Genomic DNA, 12,421 nt, shown 5'->3' on the forward strand with positions numbered 1-12,421 from the left:
TTTCCTGTTGTGCTCTTTCATGTAATGCTGTTGTGTTTTTCATTGAATGTTCTTCTAAATAATGCAGTGTTTGTCTATGAAAACGTATTTGTGAAGGTGTAAATGTAGTATTTGCAAGGCTCATACTTGGGTCTCTAAATCAAGACTTGAAGCAAAAGGTCTAGAAATGAGATTTCAGATTGTACTTGTAGAGGAGACTCTAGCAGTTGTAATGATGATTGTGGGGGAAATGTAAATGTTTCATGAAGGATTAAAGTTTGACTTCAGTTGTATGCCATTTTAAGTTACTTTTCTATCTAGAAAGTATATGTGTATAGACATGCACAGAAATATAACAGCACGTAAATGTGTGTAATTTTTTAGATATAAAAGTTGTATACTATAAATATATATGCTGTGTATATATACACTCACTGTATACAGTGTTATTTAAATATATTGAGATTTTAGTTGACTATTTAAAACATCAGTTGAAAAATACAGAGAAGAAACTTGTGTCCGTAGAGAGTTAGGATTTAAAAAAATACTTGTTTTACACTACCGAATTTCTTTTCTATGTTCAATGCTGTTTTTGTGATAGCACTCTTATTAACTTTTTATGCTGTAAGATCTTTTATCTAGTAGATATTGCTGCACAGATTGCAATTGGGTGATAGAAGTTGCAGAGTTGACTGAGTAAATTTTTTAAACTTATTCTTTAAGATAAGTTTTATAGAAGACATTCAAAATATTTGTCATAATGCCTATTCTGGCATATTTTGACACTTGATTTAGAATTTACTGTAACTTGCCTTTCTGAGAGTTTGTATGCTTAAAGTTATCATTAACATAAGATTTACTTTCATATACCTTTTGCACTGGCTTTTTTGCACAGTAGAATGTTTGCTTAATAGTCTTGCTAAATTATGATTAAAATAATGTTTAGTTAATTTGTTAATAGTCTATTTCTTGGTTGTCTAGATTTTTAGGGTGTGGGTTTTTTTCTTTTTTGTCAATGGTAACCCTGTAAAGCTTCAGTTACCAGCAGATAAGTCAAAAGTTTTAATTTTCTGTCCTTATTTAGAAGGAACTTCTTACAGTGTTACCTGAACATGATATAGTTAGGAAGGAGAGTGCATTTCCTGCTTGTATGGTTAGGTTGACGTATTTGTTTATTTTATAAAACTTAAGCAAGTAACATAATTTGAGAATTTCTGTTTTACAAGAGCCATCTGTTAGAAAACTGGAAGTGCTTGCATGGTAAGTTCTATGAAAACCTCTGGGTGAACTTACTGCAACTTGCAAACTGTCAGATTGCCTTTATACCTGGCTCTTGTAGAATATGTTGCACAAAATCTGGAGAGCTGTGGCTGCTTATAGCTCATTTCAGGTGAACTGTCCAAGAGAACTAGAATGGTATACAGAAATACAGATTATTCAAATGCTTATGAGGCAGGGACATAACTGCATAATCAAGTAACATCTTGCTGAAGAACATGTTAGATAAACCAGCATAGTATGCTGACCTACGAGAAGAATGGTGGGAGCATTTTATGGGCTCAGTGATGTTTCTCACTCCATGAAAATGGTCTTTTGCTGTTCTCTCAGGTGAATGCTTAAGGTGTATGTTTTGGAACAATCTTGGCTGCATCCACTTTGCAATGGGAAAGCACAATTTAGGAATTTTTTACTTTAAAAAAGCCTTGCAAGAAAACGATAATGCATGTGCACAGCTAGGAACGGGCAGCTCGGATCCAGGTAAGACTTCTAAGAAGTGATGGAAGAGGGATGGGCGAATCAAGAAACTAGAGAACAGAAGTTTTCAATAATTATCAGCAAAATTCCTGTTCCATCTCTCTGTAGAGGACAGGATAAGGAGGGTAAGAATTTTGATTGTCACTTGATTTCGGAGTATAGTTGCTGTTGCCAGAAATAGATGATGATGTAATATGTTCTCTTTTTTTGCTGTTTTCCTTGATGTGCTGTGGGGCTGGGGCAATTCTCTCTCATTTGTAGTCTTTGACCATCAGGTGGGGAGATACGACAAAATGAAGTTTCCGTGACCTATTATCATTATAAATGTTACTTGTAGTCCTGCTGTGATAGTAGGTAGAATCATCAGACTTGAAGGATGGAGGGGGTGTGTTTGTTTTTTGTTTGGGTGTTATTTTTTTTTAAACTTGGAAGATACAGGAAATGTGGAGTGCACTACTGTTACATTAGCATTTGGAAGGTGGTGTGTTTCTTAAACTCTTTTACTGAACAATTCCAAGACATGTGTGAGAAATGTTTATCTATTGTTTAGTGTTATGGTTAGTTCTATCCATCTACTTTTAAGTATACAAAAGACAAGAAAATAAACATAATAACAAGTTTTCTTGCTCTGTTTAATAATACTTAAGGGGTTTTTTATCTTCTCAATAAATGATTTCACAATGAAGTGATAATTTCTTCTTTAAAATCTAGTTACTGTCATACATTTTACTGTTTTTCCTATTCCTCCTCTGGCCCCGTACCTAAGTGCAGTCTTAGGTACCAGTGTGAAGACAGAAAATGTTTAATGCTTTTTAACAGCAAAGTAGTTTTCTTCTGGAATTTATATGAGTAACGAAGATGTGTATTCTCACAAATACAGGATTCAATATAAATACACAACACTTAGCTTGAGTGACAGGGAACATAAATGATTAGCATTTAATGTACTTCAACCTTTAAGAATACAGTTAATTTGTCTTTGATATCAGCTTTGGGGAAGGAATTTATTTACAGAGGGAGGCTAGTGAGTTTCTGCAATGAAATGGAATTTTGGGTGTTTCCCGCAGCTTCCTCCTTCCTCCCAGCGTTATGTTTTCTGCTCTCCTGAGCTGCACATCCAATATGACGTAATCCTCTTCTGCAGGTAAAAAATTTTCAGGGAGACCCATGTGTACGCTACTGACTAACAAACGGTATGAGTTGCTCTACAATTGTGGAATTCAGCTCTTGCATATTGGGAGGCCCTTAGCTGCCTTTGAATGCCTGATTGAGGCAGTCCAGGTTTATCACTCAAACCCTCGTCTTTGGCTGAGAATAGCAGAATGCTGCATTGCTGCCAATAAAGGGGTAAGTAGATTTGCAAATTCCTTAATTTTATTGTAATTATAAAATAAATGTGATTACAGAAAGGAAGAAATAATACCTTGATCTGAACTATGCATTTTAGAGGCCTAATGTTGCAACACCTTTGTGTAAATCCAGATTAAGTTTTTTTGTGTATATGCGTGTTTGCATGTTTAATCTGAAGCTGGAGCAGGTGGAGGAAAACCACTGTAGAAACAGTGTCTTGAGACCCAGTGTTTAATTGACGTTCCTGAAATTAGAAGAGTTTGAGTAAGCTATTAGAAAGATTGGCTTGAGATGAAACAAAAGCACGTAAGTGGCTGTTATAGCTGCTCTTCTATAAAGTTACAAGTGTTTTGCTGGAGAGACTGGTTAAGCCTGGTTTTGTTTTGGCAATATACTGTCACACTCCTTTGGCATTCCAACTCGTTCTGAATGGGTAACCCTGAATTGGTTTGAAGCACCTTAGATTTCTCCAAATCATCTAATGGTTTACTTTATGTTTATTTCTAAAGTTATTTCAAGACAAAGACATTATTTGGAAAGAAATTTATATTGCTCACTAATGAGGCATCACTTCATAACAGGAAGCAATACGCTCTTTCTCTAGTGAATGCTTTCTACTTCAAATGTTGATACTAACATTAATAGTTTGACTTACTATTTATGGATATTTAATGATGCCTCAGCTTTCCACATTTCATACTGGTTGCAAAATCTTGGGGTTTATGTATATTTATAGATACATAAAACCCATGTAAAATAATAGATGGTATATACTGAGAACAAACATCAACAAAAACTCAACCCACCAGTAACTTTTTTTTGTGAACAGAAGAATTAAACTTGCTTAAGATTTTAATATCTCTGCTAATTTCTTGTACTTCCAGGGATTTCTGTTTCTGTATTGCAGGAATAACAAGGTGAAATTGGAGTCAGTGACCATGTGTAGTATCCAAGGCAGGAAAGTTTTTGAGGCTGCTCTTGAAGGGTTGATACTCACTTTGAGCTTGATGCACAGAAACAACTTTGATAGCTTTTGTTGCTGATAATTTGACATGGAAGGGTTGTTTTTCTTTTGGAAAATTTTGGACTGGGACATCTTGGTTTTTTATGTTTAGACTCTAGGAATTGCATTACCTCTACTGAAACAATGAGGTTCTAGCTTAAATTCTAACTGGAGTAGTAAGAGAAAACATACATCTATCCAGTAGAGATTCTTTGTCTCTACTTCATGGCTAGATACTATGATGTAAAAGGTGTGACTGAAAGTATGTTGCTACTGTTTTAGCAGACAGTAAGGTTGTTTTTATGATGCTTTAATCAATATGGTTATTGGATTAGACTGATGTTTAAAAACCTCATTTAAAACCAAAATACAGCACTGTGTCACAGAACTTTATTGGAAGATGCAAAGTCATTTGTAGAGGACTACTAAAAGTGTTTGGTTAAAGAGACGCTTCCTTCCTGGGATGGTCTTGATTAATTAATTTACAGGACATGGACCAGCATGTGCAGGTCCAGAGGAGGCGATGAAGGTGATCAGGGGGCTGGAACACTTCCCCTATGAGGAAAGGCTGAGAGAGTTGGATTATTCAGCCTGGGGAAGGGAAGCTCCAGGGAGACCCTTAGAGTGGCCTTTCAGTGCCTAAAGGGGGCTACAGGAAAGATGGGGAGGGGCTCTATATCAGGGAGTGTAGGGATAGGACAAGGGATAATGGTTTTAAGCTGAAAGAAGGTAGATTTAGATTAGATGTAAGGAAGAAATTCTTCCCTGTGAGGGTGGTGAGGCCCTGGCACAGGTTTCCCAGAGAAGCTGTGGCTGCCCCCTCCCTGGCAGTGTTCAAGGCCAGGTTGGACGGGGCTTTGGGCAACCTGGGCTAGTGGAAGGTGTCCCTGCCCATGGCAGGGGGTTGGAACTTGGATGATCTTTAAGGTCCCTTCCAACCCAAACCATTCTGTGATTCTGTATTTACAGCTTTCCTGATGTACAAGTAATATAAACTCCTTTTTTTTTTTTTTTTTTTTTATTCTTACTGTAATCCACTGCCCCAGTTAAGATGTGGCCTCATTTTATAGGACTGAAATGGATGAAGATAAGATATGCTCTTATTTCCACTGAAATCTTTGCATATGATCTTCCTTCTCTCCATGCAGCCAAAACGAAACTAAAATTTCATTCTTTTCTCACTCAGTTGCTGCTAGAGGTTGAGAGGGGTAGGACTGTAGTGTGGGTAGCCTAAAAGTGGCATAGGCTGAGGGAGCTGAGGTCAGTCTTCTCTGTCCTGAAGCTGTCATGATCACAGCCACTGAGGAACTGAATCCGTAACTGCTGAGACTTGTTCCTCTGCCAGCAAAGTTTGTGGAAATCTGCTGACAGGAGATGTGTTGCATGTCCACTGGGACATCTTGGTTTCAACCTGTTGATCCATATCTGTTTAGGATAAACCTGCATGTTAAAATTCAGAGGGGTGGGGACATGATGGTACATTCTTAGAACAGAAAACACCAAAATAATATGTCTGAAATTAAGAGATACTGTACTTGATGTGCTGTTTAACTGTAATTCACTCCTCCTGTGTGTGGGCAGGATGACGTAATCTATAATTACATGATCCTATGCAGCTATTTCCACAGTATGCCCATTTCATTTGGGGTGGGTGGGATTAATTGAACAAATGGCTATAGTCACTCTTTTCTGTCCCTGATTTCTCTGTTTTCCCTCTTCGAGTGGCCTCTGTGCCTTCTTTTACTGCACACTATCTGAATCCTTCCAAATACAAAATTTTTAAGTTTTGTCAGATAGTTCTGAGTTTTATAAAGCACAGTGAGTGCAGGAAGAACAGCTTACTGATTTTACAATTTTCTCTGTCTATCCTACTGGATACAAATCATGCAGAAAGAAGAAACAGCTGATCATCTCCAGTGGAAAGCTGGGTATGGGGACAGCATTAGTGTAGGTTTTGTGGCAAAAAGTAAAGCTAGGGTGCCTGGGTCACTTCATTTACCACAGACTAGCCAAAGTGGTAGATCGTGGCAGGATCCTGAAGCCTGTCTGTCTTCCTCCTACAGTTGTGATGTTGTGTCATATACCAGGGAGCTTGAATTTGGGTCACGAAACCAGCTTGCTGTTTCCCAAATTCATAATCTTACAAGAAAAAAAATAACTTTGGATGCTCCTTAATATTAAAGGCAAAGGGGAATTGTCTTTAAATTATAAGTTAGATTTGCAACATAAGTGAGGCCCTGAAGTCAATAGTGTGTTTAATTTGACCTTGTAATTCAATCTGTAATAATACTCCTCAATATCTAAGTATGGATTCATATCTATGCTCTGAACACCATACAGAAAAGTAATGTTACTGAAACTAATTTTCACTCACTTTAGTGTTTCAGTTTATAAAATATAGATGGAAGATGATTCCCTTCTTGCGGTTTTTTTACCAACTTTTCTGAAACATGTGTTTCATATCCAAACTCATTGTATGTATTATTTGACAGTAAATACCATTATAATGTCAATATTCTTCACAATAGGTTCTGATAAATTTTCTGAAAAGTGTTAGCTATTTAAAATACAGATTTAGGATGAGTTTTTCCTTCCACAACTGTGACTCTTCACGATGAACTTTACTTACCAACAGAGTTGTTAAGATGGCTCATGGTAAAACAAATAAACAAACAAACCCCAGTAAATATGGTGTAGAGATAATTGTTTGGATGGATAGTTAGGGTGCTTTAAGTTCATTTAACCCCCAGAATGTCTGCATGCTCAAAAATCTGTTAAACAAGTTAATTTAATGTAACTTTGCATATGTTATGGTTCAGCTTCATGCTCTCCATGGAACAGTTTGAGAGCAGCTTTTTCAGATAATGTTTTGAATGCTGTGTAAGCAGAGAGAGAAGATCAGAAGCGTTACAGTGCCAATTCTGAATACTGTTTGGCTGATCATATGATTTCTTTTTAGGTATCCTGGCAGTTCTTTGAGTAAGACTTGGTTCATTGTTCTTTTGCTTTCAAAACAGAGGAGAAACTAGGTCAGTAGGCTATCAGACAAGCTGTCAGAACTAATCTGTGATTACACTGTGTGCAGTAAAATCCCTCTGCAAGACAAAGACAATAGAAGGTGCCTGATCCTTCATGGTACTTAAGATTTAAAACTGTACTCATATAAACTAGTAATTCTTACACTTTTGCAGGGTTCAAAGTCTTCCAGCTTTCACTTATTTTTGTCAAGCTCTCATTCAACAGCCTTGATATTTTGTGTTGTTTGGTGTTTTTTTTTTCCTTTTAGACATCAGAACAAGAGACTAAAGGTCTTCCCAGCAAAAAGGGAATTGTGCAATCTATAGTAGGTCAAGGCTACCACCGTAAAATAGTCCTAGCATCCCAGTCAATACAGAATGTTGTTTATAAGTAAGTATGTTTTCCACAGGCTATTTATGTTGTTGTCATATCTTTGTTAAAGATACATGTCTGCTTATCAGGACTTTTTAAAACTGTCGTGGAATAACTGTTCCTTTTGGAATAAACAATGTAGTGAAGAGAGGCATGCTAAAATGCTTGAGGAGTCCTACTTGAACATCATTTGGATGTCTCCTTTATGATGGCCAGCAGAGGGCTTAATTGTGTAGTTATTGTAACTAAGAAGGGCATTAAAGCTTAAAATTGATTTATCTCAAATTTGTATTTCCAGTTAGTTAAGTCTGTCCTCTTTTTCTCACTCAAAATACGTATTTTCAGTAATCCCCTTTAGAAAAGTGAAGGAAAAATCTAGTAGCTCTGCCATAAAACTTCAGGAAGTGAAGTCAGGAAAACCAAGAGAACTTCTTATTATGTGGTTGAATCTGCCCACTCTATTTGGGCATTGTGGTGTACTTTGCATATATAAGAATAGCAAGATACATACGTTTTCGTAAATTAAATGTGTTATGTTAAAACATGGTTTAACTCTAAAGTTAAACTCTAAAGGATAGAGTTTATCTATCCTTTAGAGTAAATCAGAGAGGATAGAGTTTTCTCTGCATTCAGATCTTTCTGGAGCTCTGTTTTTATTTTTTAATTTAGTAGGATTGCTACTCACTGGCTAACTTCTGTGTCTCTTTAAGTGATGGGCAGTCCTCAGCAATACCTGTAGCCAGTATGGAATTTGCAGCGATTTGTCTACGAAATGCCTTGCTGCTACTGCCAGAAGATCAGCAGGAGCCAAAGCAGGAAAACGGATCTAAAACTAGTAATCAGCTGGGGGGAAATACAGAAAACAGTGAAAGTAGTGAAGCATGCAGGTAAACAGAATTGCTATAAACCTTTCTTTTTGTCCAAAGTAAACTCTGGGCTGACAGTTTCTGTCTCCTACTTATCCTGTTTGGCAGCAGAAAAAACCCAACGTATTTTTAAATTCTCTTAGCAGTGTTGGGATGTCCAAGGAAATTGTTTACCTGCTTGTTGTTTTAATTGCTGGTGTGCTAATTTAAGAATAAAATACCGAGTTGATTCCTGTCATTTCAAACAACTTTAAATTAGACAGTGAAATTCCTTTTTTTCACTGGCCATCATTTTTTCTGTGCCGCAAATGTTATGTTTTCCCACACCCTCCTGCCGTGCATATTGGTATTTCTCTAATTGTAAGTGAAGTTTCACATGTTACAGTGATTTTGTGTGTGTGTGCACGTGCGCCATGTACTTGATTCAATATATAAATGTAAACATTTCCCCATGATCAAATTTGACATTCATCAGCCCTAGTATGCTTTGTGTTTGTTTTAGACTAGAAATGGGAAACTAGATTTAGAAGATAATAAGTAGGAAAGCAATATGGAGCTATTGCTTAGTAAATTGCATTTTACAAAAAAGAGTTTAAGAAAAATTATTTTTTTCCTCCTTAAAGCGTCAGAAAAAGTAACTTGTAGACAATGCATGTTAAATAGCAGAAAGGTGGTGGGGGTTTTTTTGCACTGATCCTGATACATTCCAAACTTCCTTTTGAAGGGTATCTTTGCCCATAGCCTGAACTTTTTATTAGTGACCACTTTGAGAAGGGAAGAGTTACAGTAACTAATCTGGAAAAAGTGGCTGTATTGGAGCTTGAACTACTTAAAGTAATGAAAAAACACAATGTTTTTGTCAGAACTAAGTACAGATAAATTTTAAGAATATAAGATCCATTTGTCACATGGCAGGATTTACGGCACATATGCTGTGTTGTGTAGGCACAATGTGTGTCCTTGTATATTCTGAGGTTGCCTAGAGAGAGACTAGGGCTGGGGGTCGGTGGCTGTTACTGCTATAACAATATTTGAAGGCTGTTCTCTGTAACCCATTTTTTCCCAATGACAATCTTTTCTGTCAAGTGACCAAATGATTTATAAAAGTCTGGTGGGTTTTTTTAAATTTTTTTCCTTACCAGCATTGGAGGTTGTGAACTAATTTCCCCTGGCAAGCTGTATGCAGCTGATTGAGATGAAGCTTCTCTGGTTTAAATGAGATTGCAATTTTAAGTTTATGGGGCCCACTAAAGGGCAGTGATGAAAACAAAATGGTAGCCCTTACTCAGACAAGACCTCCCGTTTTGTTTTGGATTTGTTTGTTTGTTTTCATAGGAGTGAGGAAAGGAAAACATGCCCTGTATGGAAAGATCCTTTACTACCTTCTGCTTTCAAAACCAGTTGCTTCTTCAGCTCAAAAAAAATTTAAAAGAAGACTCCCTTATATCTCCCTGTAGCCATTGCCAGTTTCAAAATATCCAGCAACAAAGCAGGCTGTTCTTGAATTTGTGTGTCACATTCTGAAAGGTTCTCTAAGGATTTGTTTCTTCTGACAAGCAACGCTCTGTGAGAGAAAAGTAAAACATATAAGGCATTTGAAGAAAATCACACTAATTGAAGAGGATGGTTTTGAAGAAAATCCCACTAATTGAGCAGGGTGTCTCTGAGGCAGATTATTCTCTTATGCACAAGAAAACAGTGAATATTTTCAGTGGTTAAGGGTATTTTTTTAATCTAACTTTTGGCAAAGGCATGAAGTAGGTAGATACACTACAACAGTATTGAGTACAGGTTTTCTTGGAGTCTGTTGCTTTCTGTTTTGAAGGTGTAAGTTGGAGTTATTTTTACCTGTTTGTAACAAATATGAAACTAGATCAATTAACAAATTCTTGTTAAGTGGATAGACTCTGTTTCAGTTCAGATTTTTAATTTTTTTTTAAATCTGTTTCTAAACCTTAGTGTCGCTCTCTGCCAAGGCATAGCTGTTAGCCTTGTCTTCAGTTCCCATTCCAGAAGGAGGTTCTTTCAGCTTATTGGAGAGCAAAGTGACATACTTCCTATATATAAAGAATACTTCCTCCCCAAAAAAAGCCAAGCATAATTTTTAAAAAGTGAAATTTTATTTTTTTAGAAAAAAGATATTGAAATAAAAGAAAGGGCAGCTAGAAATCTAAAGCATCTGTAGCACTTTGTGGGTTGTCTTGCTAGAATATTTATGTAATTAGTTTTTAAGATGTCTAGGGAGAGAACTAGGTTACTGCTTTTCTTACAGGCTGAAAGAAGAGAGGCTACAAATACAGCAAGTTCTGCATCTCTCCAGTTTAAAGTTCTTGTCCTACACTGAACTTCAAAAATTGTTCAAGGCTGTGGAGAACGGTGTGGGTTGTTTGGTGTGTCAAATCTTTCCCAGCAAATGTCTCCTTTCTTCCTTCTCAATTAGAAGGGTTAGGATAAGAGCATGTGCCTCAACTTCTGCATAGCTTCATTTCCCTGTTTTTTAGTCTACAGAATTTTTGCTGTCTTTTTAAATGGAGTGAATAAATACAAATGCTTATTACAGTGAGATTTTTAAGATGAATTATTTACAATCACTCCTTACAATTAATACACTGTTTTTATTCTAGCAATAAAAGTCATGAAGGGGATAAATTCATTGCAGCTCCACCTTCTTCACCTTTGAAGAAACAGGAATTAGAAAATTTAAGGCAAGTAAACAATTACACAATATTCACCACTAAATGACCCCCCTCTGAAATTGTGCTATGATTTGGGAGTTGTTCCTAGTTTGTTTGGGGTTTTTTTTACACACTTGCAACACTGAATTGTAGCTGTTATTCTAAGGGTGCCTTTATTCAAATATGTGTGCTTCCTTTCTTCTGGGTTTTGAGTCCAAACAAATAGAACCATTCAACGCCCATAAATGACAAAGCTAAAAACTTGACAATGGCTGTTGTGATTGGTGGAAGTGGTGGAAATTACTGTATGGTACCTTTTCTTTTAAGACCTTGGTAAGGCTTGTTTGAAATTCAGCCCCGCCACAACATTATGCACTTGTTGGATGGAAAAAAATTGGAAGTGGTAAAAAGCAGCTATGCTGCTTTCAAATGAGAGCAGTGCTACTTTCAGCAGAAGTAAAACCATAGTTTGCATAAAATGGAAAGAAAAATTGCCTCTGTTCAGGCATTTAAATTCCTTGCTATGGAAGAACATAGGTAAAAATTGGCTGTAGATTTTTTTTTTGTGTGTGTTCTCAAAGATCCTTAAACTACTTGTTCAGCAGTCTGAGTGCTCTCCAAACAGAGTAACTCCATGTGTCTAAACAAGTATCTTCTTATCTGGAACCTCTTTACTTTTCCCCAACAAGATTATAATTTGCTGGCAATGTTAATTATTTCAGGTGGCTGCCAGCCTGTTGAAAATCTCTCTTACTATGAAGCTTGCACCTGTTTAGAAAAAAGAAATCTGTTTTAAGTTTCCATTATGGACAAAGCATACAGTAATTTCCCACTTAAACACTTGGGTAAACACTCTGTTCCAGCCTAACCCCAGGTAACCTGTGTTTTATAATGACCAGCTTAACCTTTACTTTGCTCCGTTATGTGTACTAAAACTACTTGTATTCGTTTAAAAGCAATTTAGTAGGAATCTGTGAGGAGACGTTTCTGAGACCTTGATTATTTTTTCTGAAGTGGTACAAGAGTATGCTACTCAAAATAGAAAGCACTGGATTAAAAACAGTGATGTGGGTTGGTTGTAGGGTCTTTTTTCCCTCCTGACTGTTGAAAATGTGGTTGCCACATGTCAAAATTACATGGTGTCACATTGTATTTTTTTTTTTTTTTTAATACATAGGCTTTTCTTTCACAATCAGCTGATCAGTTATCTACTGATGAAACCTGACAACATGTCAGGAAAAACTTATCAGTTTAGCAAGAATTACACTGCTTCTGGTAGAAAACATCATATAAGGAAAGGAAAAACACCATTTTGTTTATTGCAATATTTGCTTCAGTGGTTAAATCCAGAGGACTAGACATCCTTAGAGAGTGATTCTGCTGAAATTGTTTCTAGGTTTCTG

General features: G+C 36.5%; 1 protein-coding gene across 4 annotated transcripts in view; it reads left to right on the plus strand.

Moving 5' to 3' along the window:
• CNOT10 (CCR4-NOT transcription complex subunit 10) overlaps nt 1–12,421 on the plus strand; it is a 35,400-nt gene that overhangs the window by 13,296 nt on the left and 9,683 nt on the right. For 2 of the 4 annotated variants that reach the window (XM_074900596.1, XM_074900597.1), the window contains exons 9-13: nt 1,588–1,737; nt 2,879–3,081; nt 7,374–7,495; nt 8,188–8,364; nt 10,968–11,048. In XM_074900596.1, coding sequence (XP_074756697.1) covers nt 1,588–1,737; nt 2,879–3,081; nt 7,374–7,495; nt 8,188–8,364; nt 10,968–11,048 — 733 coding nt within the window. The remainder of the gene's footprint in view (nt 1–1,587; nt 1,738–2,878; nt 3,082–7,373; nt 7,496–8,187; nt 8,365–10,967; nt 11,049–12,421) is intronic. The other 2 variants (XM_074900598.1, XM_074900599.1) reach the window with 1 other exon arrangement.

The sequence above is a fragment of the Athene noctua genome, chromosome 2, assembly GCF_965140245.1.
Source record: "Athene noctua chromosome 2, bAthNoc1.hap1.1, whole genome shotgun sequence".
NCBI lineage: Eukaryota > Metazoa > Chordata > Aves > Strigiformes > Strigidae > Athene > Athene noctua.